The sequence below is a fragment of the Cebus imitator genome, unplaced genomic scaffold, assembly GCF_001604975.1.
Source record: "Cebus imitator isolate Cc_AM_T3 unplaced genomic scaffold, Cebus_imitator-1.0 Scaffold171, whole genome shotgun sequence".
NCBI classification, from domain to species: domain Eukaryota; kingdom Metazoa; phylum Chordata; class Mammalia; order Primates; family Cebidae; genus Cebus; species Cebus imitator.
Genome location: NW_016107486.1, coordinates 1,056,862 through 1,073,738, shown reverse-complemented (window position 1 = coordinate 1,073,738; position 16,877 = coordinate 1,056,862). Strand labels below are relative to the sequence as shown.

The 16,877-nt window shown below is 37.1% G+C and overlaps 1 protein-coding gene across 6 annotated transcripts in view; it reads right to left on the bottom strand.

Moving 5' to 3' along the window:
- The window catches only part of DYNC2H1 (dynein cytoplasmic 2 heavy chain 1), a 390,963-nt gene extending 382,087 nt beyond the window's left edge, over nt 1–8,876 (bottom strand). For 5 of the 6 annotated variants that reach the window (XM_017544781.2, XM_017544786.2, XM_017544784.2 and 2 more), the window contains exons 1-6: nt 8,505–8,876; nt 4,571–4,741; nt 4,038–4,173; nt 3,016–3,134; nt 1,543–1,687; nt 530–762 (exon numbers count right to left, since the gene is read on the bottom strand). In XM_017544781.2, the coding sequence (XP_017400270.1) occupies nt 530–762; nt 1,543–1,687; nt 3,016–3,134; nt 4,038–4,173; nt 4,571–4,741; nt 8,505–8,699 (999 nt within the window). In that variant the 5' untranslated portion in view covers nt 8,700–8,876. The remainder of the gene's footprint in view (nt 1–529; nt 763–1,542; nt 1,688–3,015; nt 3,135–4,037; nt 4,174–4,570; nt 4,742–8,504) is intronic. The other variant, XM_017544787.2, reaches the window with a different exon arrangement.
- Between the last annotated feature and the right edge of the window lie 8,001 nt (nt 8,877–16,877).

The window sequence follows — 16,877 nt, the reverse complement described above, 5'->3', positions numbered from 1 at the left end:
CAGCTAATTTTTTGTAGTTTTAGTAGAGACGGGGTTTCACCATGTTGACCAGGATGGTCTCGATCTCTTGACCTCGTGATCCACCCGCCTCGGCCTCCCACAGTGCTGGGATTATAGGCGTGAGCCACCGCGCCCGGCCTTAAATATGTATTCTTTACTGAAACTTGTGTAAATTAAGCAATTGTTTCAAATATTTCCACTGAATACCACATAAAAAGCTGTCCCAACTTAAAAACAATTGCAATAGCCAAAAGACTACCTGAAAGCTTCCATACACGGTCAAGTGGGCTGATAATTCTTTTTACAATAAAGAACAAAATATAAATTCACAACTATCACGTTGACCAGTTACACACCAAATAAAAGGAAAGGATGTGAAAATTAGCCCCACAAGAACTTTAACTCCTATTCTCTCACAAAACTAGTTTCCAGCAGATGTACAGTGCTTATTAATTATAAAATATATTTACAAACAAGTGAGGACATGCTTTACATTTAAAGACAAAGATCCAGATAATCAAATTGATACCTCTTCAAGGCGTTTGCCTAGTTTGTCAAGTGTTTCCGGGAAATATTTTTCATTTTTCCATGGATGAGGAACATAGCGCTGCCACACCTGACCTGTTAGATGATTACAGACTAGCACCCACTGTTCACAAATTGAAATACCAGCTTTCAGACTTTCTTTCACAAGATAATAAGGATCTTCCCAAAGGTTCAAAGTTCCCAACTTTTTCTGAACAAACCTTCCAAATGAACCACCTAATAAAACATAAAGCAAAGAGTTTAATGGAAATAAATCTATTTTTATAGAATAATTATAAAATACATGATTACAATAAAATTTTTAAAATATGCAAATTAGCAAACCAAGGATCTGTGAAATACCACATGCACACACTTAGCCAACCACTCTCAGTAACAACTGTTTTTAAACACACACACACACACACACACACACACACACACAATGCTTTGCATTTTTGCATCTTTCAGTTTTCAATATACCATTACACCTTTTAAGTGTAGAAATATATACACAATTTCCTCAAGACTGTAGAGCCTACTGTATGGATATTGCATTATGGAAACAATCCGTAATTGCTATTTACTTCTACTTATCACAAACAATGCTGTAATAAATATCTTTGTACATAAAAGTGTATGTACTTATCTGATATTTCCTTATGAATATAATGGCAAGGGTATTTCCAGGTTAAAATGTTTAATATGAACAAACAAACATATATTTTAAATAACATTGCAGCTTATTTCAAAATACCCTAAATTAATATATGCATAAGTACTAAAAAGCTATGTAAATTTGGTTATATTAATGGTCAAAGAATTTGACACATATGATTTATACTACCCAACTATATACAAATATCTATTTAAATAATTCTACATGATTTGCTTTAAGACTTACTTTCAATAACAGTATTACATAAAAGAGCATTTTAAGTAAGAACTTAAAGGATAAAAAGAAAACAAAATAAGACAGGTTTCCAAAATTCCGAAAGTTCATTTTTTTACTAGTACCTATGATGTCTAAGAGATGCAACATTCGTGACTCAGGATAATGATCATGTTCTGTTTGTCTCCACACATCATCTACAACATCCCGAGTTGTCTCCACCAAGTCAACAACTTCTAGTAAGGACAGACTGTCCAAATTATAAAACTCCTGAAACCAAAATGCATTAATTTTTAAACATAATTATATTTGTACCCTGGGTAATATAATCAAAATGTTCCCAGGCCTTTTCAACTGTCGCAACTCTAATATTTGCCATATTATTTTCTCCTCCTTTTTCTAACAGCTGACAACTACTTTCTTATATACCTATATACTACTTTCAAATACACCTAGTTTCTCCCACAAACATAAATGTCATGAAAAGACAAAAGAAAAAATAAGAATTGTAAAAAGTCTACTCATTCATTTACACAATTGACCTAATTTTCTTTAAATTTTGATTTTTAAAAATTTACCCAGTAAAGGTGATCTCAACTCCACATATAGTTCACGTCTTTATTCATTCATTATTCATTCATAATATTATAGTTAAGAATAACACAACCAAAGTCAAGATTTATCATGCCGTATTTCATCACTGTTACCAGAAAAGCTTAAAACCATTTAAAACACTCTCTTAAAATGATATTATTGAAATAACAGTGGAAATGAGTAGAAAATTACTATATATTTATTTTGAAAAGTAAATAGACTTTTAATGATCCTACTTAAAATGACCACTCAATTTCAATGTAGACACATAAAGGAATAACCAATTAAATAAACATAAAACTAAAACTTTTCATATTTCAGATTACTTCAAAATGCTAATTTGAACAAAGTGAACACCCTTTCAAAAGAACATATTACCTCTGTATGGATAAACCTGTTATATTTGTTTTTCACTAAGTACCTGCAGAAAAGTAATTTGGGTTTCATGGTGGGTTTTTTTGTTGGTGGTTTTTTTTTTTTTTTTTTTTTTTTTTNTTTTTTCTTGAGACAGAGTCTCACCGTCACCCAGGATGGAGTGCAACAGCACAATCGCAGCTCACTGCAACCTCCACCTCCCAGGTTCAGACAATTATTCTGCCTCAGCCTCCCAAATAGCTGGGATTACAGACACCCACCACCACATCCAGCTAATTTTTGTATTTTTAGTAGAGACTGAGTTTCACCATGTTGGCCAGGCTGATCTCAAACTCCTGACCTCAAGTGATCCACCCACCTTAGCCTCCCAAAGTGCTAAGATTACAGGCATGAGCCACCACACCAGCTGTAATTTTGTTTTTGAGAAAAATATTTTATAAAGATTATAATTTAAGTTTTGGATTTATCAATTCATTTTATATATATAACTTAAATAATCTTTTCTACATATGAAGAATCTATTTTGCTCACAATCATCAAGTATATTTTAAAACAGAGAGCCTGTAGAAATTGAATCCTAAAGTACTTTTATAAGAAACCTGACATATAACCATGTATGAATCACGTACTCTTGCAACAGTTTCAAACAAGTCTTTAAAATAACTGGCTCTTGCTTTACTAATCTGTTTATTTCCACGGTGAGCTTGTTCTATCCAAAACTGGAACTCATCACTTGGTGTAAGGATACCTATAAAAGTCAAAAGGGAAAAAAAAAATGGTATAGAATATCAGAGAAAACAAATGAGCAGCAGAGTAGCAAAATATTTGAGTCATTTAACACAGGTGCTCCTAGCTGAGGTTATAGGTGACACCACCTTACTGTTTCCTATTTCATGCTATAAACAAAGTGTCCTTCCTGCAGTCTACTTCATGCCACATTTTTCAGATCTTCATGCTTTTTGTTAGTGATTCACTGTTTAAAAAGGCCCCCAAAGTGCTAAATTCCTTGTTCCAAAGCACAAGAAGGTTGTAATGTGCTTTACAGAAAAAATATGTGCGTTAGATAAGCTTCATTCAGGTATGAGTTACAGTGCTGTTGGCCATGAAGTCAATGTTTATGAATCAACAATATGTGTGAATTAAAGCGTCTTTAAACAGAAAAAAAAAATAAAGTTATGTATTGATCAGTTGATGAGATATTGTGGCCAGGGGCTCAAAGGAACCTAATCCTGTATTGCTCCTAGGAATGAAGGTTCAATATTCACCACTCAGTGCTTACAGTGACTTTATAGAACATACTACTTCCTCAGCACTTTGGGAGGCCAAGTAGTGAGGATCTCTTGAGGCCGGTAGTTTGACACCAGCCTGGGCAAAGAAACTCATCTCTACAAGAACTAAAACAAATTAGCCAGCCATGGTGATATGCACCTGTAGTTCTAGCTACTCTGGAGGCTCAAAGTAAACTACACATCGTTAACAATTATATTTTCCTCTTCTACAAATCCACATAAATCTACTCATTTTTTCAAAACCTATGCTCAGAGAAATTCCAAAAGTATTGGAAGAAATCTACAAAGAAATACGTTCATTTACCAATGTACTAACGAGACAATCATTCTGTACTTTCTTTTATTAAGCTATGGCTATATACCTCGTGTGTCATCTTCTTTAAATTTCAATTTTGATAAGTTAGTGTCTGATCTTCGTAGAACTATACCCAACCCAGCTTCTAGTTCACTCAAAAGACTCTGAAGTTTAGGATCAAAGTTTCTGCTCCATTCCTGATCCTAAATAAAAACAGATAAGAGCAGCCAAGGTTGATCAAAATTTTGCTAATCAAATTGGCTTCCCAAAACACTGTCCAAAAACTCATTTTTCTTAAAGCTTCCCCCCACCTCCACTTCATAAGAATAAAAAGTCTCTCAACAGTTAAAACTATGAAAACCATTTAACGTAGAAATGTAAGAGTTGATGTGGATTGCATTTTATACCTTTCTCCAATTTCTCTATTTTTTAACACAACGTACATTAAAATTTAAGTTAAAAAAGTTAATAAAAGATATTTTAATTAAAATTAAAACATTAATGACATTAACAGTAAAAACAAAATAGATATTTATGTTTGTGTGAAAACATTCATCCAAATACTTCAGTTAAAAAAAAAATGACAGCTATTTTACTCACCTTTAACAACACTGGTGCAAATACTTGCCGTACTGCTTGGTAAAGAGAACTAATAGGTGACTCTAACATAGATGAAACAAGAATGTTATCATGTAGATTCTCATCAGTAATTACTTCAGGTCGCAGCTTGAAAAACACCAGCACTTTATCTTTTGTGTCACCAAACTCAACCTAAAGTGATAAATGATTTTTAATGTTACCTTTATGACATTTAATATTTGAAGAAAAAGTATAGGAAGTTATATTACTATATTTATATCTCTTGGAAAAAATAAACATATTAAAACTAATTTATCTCTTATCTCCTTAAGAATACTTTAATTTAAAAGCTTATTCCCACTTACATGAGATAATAAAGTCACTTTGGTAAGTTATTTATAACAATAAAACAATATATACATTGTTGACTGCTAACTATTCCATTCCAGTCAGAATCCATTCCAGCCAGATTCCATTTCAGCCAGATTCCATTTCTGCCAGAATCAGTAATAGTACAGATCAAAGCTGTATGCTCCAGGTACACAATGAATAATATACTTCTCTAGTAACCCAGAAAGTCTATAACAAAAACATTAATGACCCTCTTACCTAGAAAAAGCATTTTAAAAGGTGATTTTAAAATTATAAACGCACTCAAAACTACCAAAATAAATTTGTCTATCTGCTAAAATTATTTTCACCTTAACCGAAAATTTTGAGTTAAGAGCATAAAGTTTTTCTGTTAAATTGTCATAGAGCTAGATTATTTTAAATTGGAACCAGATGAGCTTAATTGGAATTCACTACAGCAACCTTGTTTAAAATAGGTCAGTTCATAGTAATTAGTTCATTAGCTGAGAAGTATACTACTCAAAGGAAGTTCTTGCATTATACATACATTTTCAGCTATTCTAATTTCTTCTTTCAGGAAAAGAAGTCTATGCATTAAAAAGCTTTCAAACAAGGTCACAGCTGTGTGTGAAGAACAGCTAAATGGGTCTCACACCACTTTTTTCTAACCAAATAATTACATTTTTGGCTGCTGGAAAGGAGCTGAAACTTTACTCTTTGTTGCTGTTCAAATGCTTATATTTCATGACATATGAAAAGTATATGAAATCCACATAACAGTGTCCATAGTTTTATTAGAACATAGCCATTCCCATTCAATTACATGTATTATTACAAAGTTGATTACATGTCTGCTTTCACACTACAAAGGCCAAGTTGTAGCTGTAATGGAGCCCTTGTGGCCTGCAAAGGTTAAAATATTATCTGACCTGTTACAGAAAAAGTTTGCCAAACCCTGTCCTAAAGAATAAACCAGATCACAGCTTTCTCTTAATATTACCAATAACTTCTTATTTCAATTTAAATGGTATATAACGTCCTAAATTAGCAGCCTATGCCTTATTCTCCCTTCTCATCTTCCACAATGTCCCTTCACTTAATCACTTTAGATTTTTTTTCTTGCCCCTTGAAATTAAGTTAAAACCCAGCTCAGGGCCTTGGTACTTAACAGTTTATTTTGCTTAGAACATTCTTCCCCCAGATCATGTCTGCCTGCAACTCATCATTCAAATCTCACTTCAAAGATAACTAATCCAGAGAGGTATTATCTCCCACCCCATATTTCTGTAGTTCCCCATCCCACCCCATCACTACTATAACATTATTTTTATCTTGAAAGCACTTATCAATACCCAAAATTATGTTACATATATCTGTAGCACGTGTTTAGCCTACCTTTGTCCATTCCAATGTCACTCCTTTAAGATACGAACTCTGAGTTCAAGACTTTATCCCCAGTACTAGTAGGTAGTCAATAAATATTTGCTGACTTATTAACTTATTGAATCATGCTAACTATCAGACATCTAAAGTACAACTGAAGACATTAAAAAATGTCAAATATGACTAAAAACCTGCAGCAAAGTGTACGACTAAAAATAACAGACACATCATTGGGCTTTACTAGTAATAGCTTTAACTTAAAAAAAAAAAAAAGTTATAGCTTCAACTTTTAGTATATGTGCTGCCGAAGCGAGCACTATAGCTTCAACTTTTAAATACCCAAGCCAAGATACACTTTCACAAATCCAAACCCCTTTCCATTTTGCCTGCTGCATTCTATATGAACTTTCAGTGGCATTTACAACAGCGTGTCCTCATTTTATCATTTGCTGAGTATATGTCATCCTAAGCCACTGTGAGTCTCGGAAAGGCAGAAAACAGGGGGCTCTATCCTGAATTACACTACCTTAGGAGAAAAAGAAAGTTAACATTTAGGTTGTAACTTTTGTGCCTTACTTTCCTTAGCCATAAAATGAGAATAAGAATAGTTCCTATCTTACAGTATTGTTATGGATATTAAATGAACAAATACATATGAACTACTTAGAACAGTGCTTGACAGAGTCTAAAGTGAAAGTAAATGTTAGCTATGATTATCCTTTTTATATCTTTGTAAACCTATCAAGCCTGGCAAAGTGCCTTCCATGTATTGAGTTCAAAGTAAATGTTTATTAAATAGAATCTAATTAAACCTAAGAAGAAAGAGAGTGAATGGGGTGAATGATTCAATCATCCTATAAAAATGCACTGAAGCCAGGCGCAGTGGCACACGCCTATAATCCCAGCACTCTGGGAGGCTGCAGCGGGTAGGCCACCTGAGGTTAGGAGTTCGAAACCAGACTGACCAACATGATGAAACCCCCTCTCTACTAAACACAAAAAATTAGCAGAGTGTGGTGGCACATGCCTGTAATCCTAGCTACTTGGGAGGCTGAGGCAGGAGAATCACTTGAACCTGGGAGGCGGAGATGGCAGTGAGCTGAGATCGCGCCACTGCACTCCAGCCTGGGCAACAAGAGCGAAACTCCGCCTTAAAAAAAAATGCACTGAATGCTTTTTCTAAGTGTCAAATATTCTGCTAGGCCTAGGGATCAGGGTGAACACAAGAGGAAAAGGTTGAAAATATGTCTCTGTTTTATTAACTTAAATCCGTTTACTGAGTCCCCTTTAATGTGTCAGGAATTTTCTTCTGTGTTTTTCTTTTAGGTTTATATAAATGCACCCTGACTGCAAATGCAACCCATTTTTTAAGCAATCCTGCCAATGGAGGGAGCAGTGCAATTAATAAATCAGTACATCACATGTTGTACACCAAAAAAGAATTCAAACTTTATTTTGAAATGTATCATATCATTTCGCAAAAGTTTAAATTCCTAACCAATCTTTCCCTCGAGCAATGTTAAAATCAGAGCATAATCCAAGAAAGATAGACTAAAATTTGCCTCAAAAAAAAAAAAAAAAAAAAAAAAAAAACCTCAAAAGTGGGAGAGACAAAGATTTAAAAAACAAAGTAAATGTCTTCTTTTTAGTTATAACGTTATCTGCAGTCTTTCTTTAAAAGTAGAATATAGGCCGGGCACAGTGGCTCATGCCTGTAATCCCAGCACTTTGGGAGGCCGAGGAGGGCAGATCACTCCAAGACAGGAAGTCTGGCCAACGTGGTGAAACCCCCATCTCTACTAAAAATACAAAAATTAGCCAGGTGTGGTGGCGCGCGCCTGCTACTCGGGAGGCTGAGGCACGAGAATCGCTTGAACCCAGGAGACTGGGGATGCAGTGAGCAGAGATCGCGCCACTACATTCCAGCCTGAGCAACAGAGCAAGACTCCGAATAAAAATTTAAAAAGAATAGAATTGCTACTATTCAGATGTGTGGAACGGGAACCTCCTTCGGTCAGGTAGGATGTAAAGCTTGGAAACTACATGCTTAAGTACGAGGCCAATGCAGCTAAGCCAATAATGCAGGAGAGGTGGACACAGCCTTGGGTTCCTGAAAAGGATCCGGTTGGTAAAGCTGTGTGTGCCCGGACATCCCTCTGGCTGGGCCTGGGGACTTGAAGAGTGGTTGGGGTCAGGGAGGAGTGCAAGGAACCATACGTACTGTGTTGGAAAACGAGATTCCGGCGTCGGAACGCTGCACCCTGAGGAGCATCTGGTTGCCGTCATCCAAGAAGTCGTTAATTTCAAGACAGTTAGACAACGGTGGCTGATCCGAGAGTTCAGACATCAGCCCGAAGTAATTCTGGGTAGTAGTGAAGATGAAGAGCTTCCGAACGTCCGCACTCTCGTTCGCCATGATTGAAGGGGGTGGAAGGAAGTGGGAAGAAGGGGAAAGGAAGAAGAAACCAGTCCGGAGGGAAGTGAAGGGAAGAGGGGAGCTTCGCTCAGACCTGTAGCCCTACCATGGAACCGCAGAGCTTGGCGGTTGCCAGGGGTAGTCGCTATGGCGACGGAGCGCTACGGCGGCGTCGCTGACGGCGCGCGGCGGCCGTCGACCTCTCAGGGTACGCGCACGCAAAGCTCCCGGAGGCGACCGACCGCCTCGGAGCTCCTCAGCGGCCCCCTGCGGTCATCGATTGTAAGAGGTTCGGAGAAGTGTCTTCCTACCGATTTCTTATAACACAAAATCGGAAAAGAGATACCGAGCCTTCAAGTACAGCAGCGTGATCTAGATTTAGGAGAGCAGGGTTCTAGCGCTCCCTCTCCATGTGCGCCTGGTAGCAAACCACTCTGTCAGCGTCAAGTTGCACATCTGTAAGAGGGGGAAATACTGTCTCACAACCAGGGACGTAGTGCAGATTTTAAGAGATTACTATTTAAAAATCGCTTTTTAGAGAGGCTTATAAAGAATAGGAACTCAGTACAATGTTAATTTACTTTCTCAATCTCCCTCTGCTCCTTTCTGTGCTGCTGCATTTCCCAACTTTATTTTTATCCTATTACTAATTTTAGAAAAATTTAGCCAGCAGTTTTTTCATTGCAATCATTACCCGAACACAGCCATATTTGTAAAATAGCTAAAATGTGCAGTGATACTTGTTAGTTTTTTATAACAATCGCAACTAAATTCTATGAAAATACAGATATGAAAACATTCTTTATCATTTTCTTCCCCATGGTATTAATATAAACTACTAAACTGCTGGTCATTAATCCGAACTTTCTGAATTCAGTAATTCTTTTCCAAAAATAGTTACACATATTATTAGGTTGGTGCAAAAGTAATTGCGGTTTGGCAAGAATCATAATTACTTTTGTACCAATCTAATACAATTTGCCAAGTACTGAACTAGGCCCTGGGGACGAAGTTCCTGCCCTAAGGAAGTTTTTGCTGTAGTCATTCATCACCTCAGCATTGGTTCGAGCCATGATCCTAAGGTACATAAACTTATACAGACTTTTTTTGTTTGCACTCAATAATCGTAACTTCCTCTTAAAACTATATTGTTTGAGAATTAGAAAGAGAATCCTTTTATCTGCTGAGCAACTTGATTAAGATTTTGGAGTGGGAACTTAAAAAAGCCGAACTGATCTAAATTATAAAAGGAAATGAATTTAAATTCTCCTGAAATAACTAAACGGTGGGAGATGGGAGTCTGGCCAATGGATGGGAAAACATCCAAACAGTGAAATGAGATGAGGTGCCCCTGCACTCCAGCCTGGGCAACAGAGTGAGACTCCGTTTCAAAAAAACAACAAAATATTTCCCCACTGGGTGGGGAAAACACTTTGATAAACAGGTTTTGAAAGCAAACGTGGCCACTATGGTTACAGAGTTTCTTGCTCTGCAATGGGCATTATCACTCTAACCAAGGTCTTCAGGAAAGTCCCCATTACCCACAAGTGCTCACTTTGGGTGAGTTGTTTTGGTGGAAATGTATGAAACAGCTGAATTGAGCTTCTGTAACAATATGGTGAATAAAAAGGCAACACGTGTAGGAAGATGAGTCTAGAAAGCAGATGAGATCATGAGTATGTTATCCTTCCAAGAATTTTTAGAACTCCTGAGGAAACTTCAGGGTGCCACAAACTATGAAATTGTGTGTGAATCAAGTTTAACACAGTTATCAAACATGGAAGCTCCTGTTGATATGTAAACTCCATGAAATAGAGGTTTTGTGTTTCCTGTTCACTACTATGTATGAAAAATGAGGCATAGAGTGGGAAAAAAAGTTCAGATAAGGACTGAAGCATACAATAAAGAAGAAAGAACCTCACAGATAAAATAATTCACACAAAAACACAGACATGGTAAATGGTAGAATCAAGATTCATACCAAAATCTAGTTCTGAGGCAGTCTCTATATACCATATCACAGTGATAGCCAGATATACATCGAAATCCATTTTTCCCTTCCATAGCTAAGAAATGGCTATCCTCCAGGTGTGGCCATGTGACTAATCCTCACCAATAAAATGTGAGAAGTAATGTGTACCTCTTTAGGGCAAAGTTTTAAAGAAGTGAGAGTACCTTTACCTTTTGCCACCTGGATGCAGATAGCAACAAAGCAACAAGGATGGCAAAGCTTTCAAAGAGTAGGACCCTAGGATACTGAATCACAGTGTGGAATAATGTCTGCAGTTGTTAAATAAGCAAGAAATAAACTTGTTTGTGTTTGAGGCATTATATATTGAACTGCGTGAGACTATTTTTATAGCAATTTAGGCCACTCTAACCAAAAGTTGATATCCATAGTATAGTAATGATTTAACTTTTTTTAATGTGGGCATTGGCTTAGCAGTTGGCTGACAGGTGGCATGAAAACAGGTAACGTGAGTTGCAGGGCAAGGCCCAAAACTTTCTGAGCCAGGGCTTCCTAACTTTGTCCTATATGCCATTTCCCAAACTTTTTGGCGATGTCTTTATACTTTATACTTTAAAAATTATTTTCATACTTAAAAAAATTACTGCCAGGCACAGTGGCAGTAATCCCAACACTTTGGGAGGCCAAGGCGGTTAGATCACAAGGTCAGGAGTTGAAGACCAGCTTGGCCAATAAGGTAAAACCCCATCTCTACTAAAAATACAAAAATTAGCCAGGCATGGTGGTGCAGTCTGCAGTCCCAGCTACTCCGGAGGCTGAGGCAGAAGAATCACCTGAACCCAGGAGGCAGAGGTTGCAGTGAGCCAAGATCACACTACTACACTCTAGCCTGGGCAACAGAGCAAGACTCTGTCTCAAAAAAAAAATTACCAAAGACTTCAAAAGGATTTTGTTTCTGTAGGTAATTTCTATCAATATTTACTGTAATCAAAATTAAAACTGAGAAATTTTTGAAATACGTATTTATTTATCTATTTTTAAATAAGCATAATAAGATCATTCTTAGTAAAATAAATAACATATTTTTATGAAAATAATTAGATTTCTAAAAGGCAAAAAGCATTGATGAAAAGAATGGCATTGTTTTACATTTTTGTTAAGTATCTTTCATGCCTGCCTTAGCAGAAGACAGCTGGATCCTCTATGTGCTTCTGCATTCCATCTCTTGCAATATGTTGTTTTGGTTGAAGTAGATAGAAAATATCCAGTCTCACATAGATATGTAGTTTAAAAATTGAAGAGTTAAAACGTGGAAAAGAATTTTAATAGATACTTGTGAATATTCTTTTAGACTAAAGTAACACTCCACAAGTAGTAGTTTCTTAAAGGACAGTTGAAATTTGAAATTTGGAATTTGGAATACAATCAATGAATATTTCATACTCAGTTACATTAAAATCCATTGGTTTTCTAGCACTCTGAATGTATCTTTTACCCATACATAATTTCATAACATCATGCATTGGTCATTTAGAAAATATTGGTTCACTTATCTATGAAGATCTTTCAAACACTGATACATTTCCTTATATAATATTTTTTTTTCCTTTTTTCTTTTTTCTTTTATATATATATAGAGAGAGACAGGGTTTCACCATATTGGCCAGGCTGGTTTCGAACTCCTGACCTCAGGTGATCCACCTCTCTCGGCCTCCCAAAGTGCTGGGATTACAGGTGTGAGCCACCGTGCCCGGCCTATAATACTTTTTAAAATTATATTCATTAATACGCCACTGATCTCATAAGAAAAAAGTCTTTTTAGGGACAGGATGTTTCTCTGTTACCCAAACTAGATTGCAGTGTCTTAACCATAGCTCGTTGTAGCCTCAAACTCCTGTACTAAAGCTATCCTCCCACCTCAGCCTCCCAAAGTGCTGGGATTACAGACATGAGCCACCTCTCCTGGCCAAGAAAAAGTTTTTATGTATGGAGAGGTTGTCATACTTACAGCAGAGAATTTAAGTTATCCAAGATTCTAATTTTTGCAGAAATTCTTGAATTTTATCATTGGCAACAAATAAGGTCCATTGTTTTCCTGGAAGTGATAAGCTTATTTTATTCACTTTTAAGAAAAATATCTGCCAAATATCAACGTAGGAATAAAATTAGTTTGTTATACTTTCAAGTAAAAATGGTCTTCCATGAAAAAAAAACAACTAGTTTAAATCACAACTCAAACAATCATGAAATTATTTTTCTTGCAACAACCATTATTAATACTTCAATGCAGCAGAAGTGTTTTATGGTGTGTTATTTCATCATTCAAAATATTGAAATGACTAGTACTCAAGGTTTAATATTTAATAAAAAGAATAAATTTTACTCCTTCATCAAGGACATTCTTAAAAGAAACTGAAATCTTTTCCAGTGAATGCATACATGCAAAGAAAAGATGATTACTAAAGCAGCTGGGACCCCACCATTGATTTGTGTCAAGTTGCCAGCCGTTTTAGCCACGGCATTGTTTTTCAATGTTATATAACAAACTACTACACATTTAGTGGCTTAAAATAACACCCATTCATTAGCTAAGAGTCTGATAAGTCAGGAGGCTGGGTGCTGCATGCTAAGGGTCTCACAGGCGTAAATCAAAATGTCAGCCAGGCTCCATTCTCATTTGGAGCGTAGCGTCCTCTTATATTTGAAGGAGGATGCATTTTCTTACAGTTGTAAGACTGAGGTCTTCATTCTTTGCTGGATGTCAGCTGGGGCCACTCAGCAATTAGATATTGCCCACATTCTTATCATTCATCTTTAAAGCCAACAATAGAGAACTTCCTAACACATCTAAGCTCCCTTGTGCTTCAAATCTCTTTTATAGCAGGAAGAAACCAGCTCCTTTTAAGGATTCACCTGATTAGATCGGGCCCAGTGAATAATTTCCTTTTTTATTAACTCAAAGTCATCTGGTGAGTAAACTAGGGATGGGAATGATATACCATCATATTCACAGATTTCCTCCACACTCAAGGTTAGGGGGCCCTTCAAAGTGTGCACACCAGGGAGCAGGGACCTTGGGGACTTCCTAGACTTCTGCCTACCATAGCTGCCATTGCTCCTGCACCATCAATGAAAATGTCAAGCACAGTGACAGAGATACATAATGTTCTGACCTCACTTCCCCTGACAACTGTTAAAAACGTGCTCTTTGAATGAAGAGACCCCCTCCCCCCACAAACAGGCTTTGTGTGAGCAACATGGCTGTTCATTCACCTGGGTCCAGATGGACTGAGGTCGAAAAGGGTGTTAGCAAAAGGCAGTGGGATAGGAGTTGGTTTTATAGGTTTGGGGTGGGCAGTGGGAAGTTACAGAGTAAGATCAGTTACAGTGGTGGGGGTAGGGGCAAGAAGTATACATTACCATCAGTTCAGTTACAATAGTGGTGGGATAAGAGTAGTTAAGATGGTAGGGTGGGGTGAGGAGTATTCACATTATCATAATAACAGTTAAGATGGCAGGGTGGGGTGAGGGGACGCTTATGTGGAGGGGGCGGGGAAGCTCTGCTGGGCAATCAGGTATAATGGCCAACACAGGCTGGGGTTGCAGGGTGATCAGCCGAGGCAGGCAGGACTTTAAACTTTCTGGGTCTGGGCTTGCACATGGAGGCCTGACAAAAACATTTCAAGTTCCTCCCCAAATCTAGCCTTCTAGATGATTTCTAGGGTATCCACATCTATTCCATAAAAGTGAATATAGGATAAAGATTTTTTTCTATTTACCCATTATGTTTGATAAATATTGGCAAATATGTTAAATATATAGTGTTGGTTATAAAATGTTGCCCTATAAAGTTATTAAACAGATGCTTTGTAATTTTAGTAATTTTAAGGGAAAAAATACTAGTCAAGTTGGTAGACTAAATGATACTCAGATAGCTAGTAAAACATTATTTCTGGGTGTATTTGTGAGAGTGTTTCAGGAAAAGATTAGCATTTGAATCAATGGACTAACTAAGAAGATAGCCCTCATCAATGTGGGCAGGCATCATTCAATCCCTTGAGGACTCAAATAGAACAAAAAGGCAAGGAAAGGTGAACTTGCTGTCTTCTAGTGGTGGGACATCCATCTGCTGCTCTGGAAAATCAGAACTCCTAGCTTTGGGGCCTTTTGACTTCAGAATGTATACCAGCAGCACGCCACGTTCCAAGGTCTTGAGATTCAGACTGAATTACACCACTAGCTTTCCTGGCTTTCCAACTTGCAGATGGCATAACAGGTGACTTATTGGCCTCCATAATTGGCTGAGGAAATGCCCATAATAAATATCCTCTTAAATATCTATTTATATCCTTTCTTTTTTTTTCTTTTTTTTTGAGACGGAGTTTCACTCTTGTTACCCAGGCTGGAGTGCAATGGCGCGATCTCGGCTCACCGCAACCTCCGCCTCCTGGGTTCAGGCAATTCTCCTGCCTCAGCCTCCTGAGTAGCTGGGATTACAGGCACGCACCACCATGCCCAGCTAATTTTTTGTATTTTTGGTAGAGACGGGGTTTCACCATGTTGACCAGGATGGTCTCGATCTCTTGACCTTGTGATCCACCCGCCTCGGCCTCCCAAAGTGCTGGGATTACAGGCTTGAGCCACCGCGCCCGGCTATCTATTTATATCCTATTGATTCTGTTTCTCTGGAGAAACCTGACTAATTTAGATCATTTAATGTTCCTTCAAATTCATATGTTGAAACTTAATCCCTAGCATGATATTATTAAGAGGTAGGGCTTTGGAAGGTAATTAGGTCTTGAGGATGGAGCCCTCATGAATCAGATTAGTGCCGCTGTAAGAGAGGCCCAATAGAGCTTGTTCACCCCTTCCATTATATGAGGACATATAGAAGGCACCACCTAGGAGGAACAGGTTCCCACCAGATACCAAATCTGCTGTTGCCTTGATTTTGGACTTCTCAGCCTCCATAACTGTGAGCAATATATTTCTATCATTTACAAATTACCCAGTCCAAGATATTTTGTTACAGCAGCCTAAACAAAAAAGATACTCTACACTAAAATCTGATGTTTACCTCAAATACTTAAATATATTTACCTTTACACGTTCTTATGAGTCCTTGTGGAATAAAAGGAATTCTGTTTCTTCTGACTCTCTTTCTAAATCACTGAATAGTTGAATAGACCCTGCTTCTGGGTCTAGCAGGCAGCCAATTCTTTCTGCAGTCAATTGCACTAAAAATATACAGGGAAAGAGGAAGGAGATATGTTGTAAGCAAGGGTGTTAGTCCTCATTGGTTTCTAACATGTAGCTGAAGGTTTTTTCTTATATCTGTCCTCCTGCTACCCCTTCCCCCAATGATGGCCTATGAAGCTGTCATTGAAGAGGTGGGGGAATTGCCAGAAATGTGATAATGTGGGATGATTTTCACCTATCTCCTCTAACAAGAGACCCAGAAACAGTCATTAGAAAACAAAATCACTGGGTAGCATTCCTTCTTGCAAATAACACTTCTGTGTTTCATTATGAGAATATCCAGACAGTATATTTAAATCTTAACTTTTTTTCAGATACTAAACATTATTTATTTGAATATTAGTGCTTCATTATGTTTAAATATGTTTTAAAAATTACATATCAAAGTTACTTTTAAATACATTTTAATATTAATAGCAAGGATTGCAGGAAATACAGCGAAGACTGTGTTCTAAAACTTTTATCTTTTAAAATAAAAAAAACACTAGTCTTGGGAGAAATAAATATATTCTCAAAAGTATAGCCCTGTGATGCTGTACAGGTACTTCTTAGTAAAAATTGTTCCTAGTTCTTGAGCTGTGGTTGTAATTACCTTATATAAGAATTATCTTAAGTAGTCATATTGCTTTTTAACAATACATGTTAAACATGTTCTCTTTTGAGGAAAAAGAGAACATGTGAAAAAGTAGATACTGGCTGTCAAAGTTTCCGCACATCAGTTCCATTCACATTTATTGGCCAAGCAAACTACATTGTCACATCTAACTGCAAGTGGGCAGATAAGTGAAACTATGCCTTATACACAAAAGGAGAGTTATAGAATATTTGTTTTTTGTTTTTTGTTTTTTTTTTGAGACGGAGTTTCGCTCTTGTTACCCAGGCTGGAGTGCAATGGCCTGATCTCGGCTCACTGCAACCTCCGCCTCCTGGGTTCAGGCAATTCTCCTGCC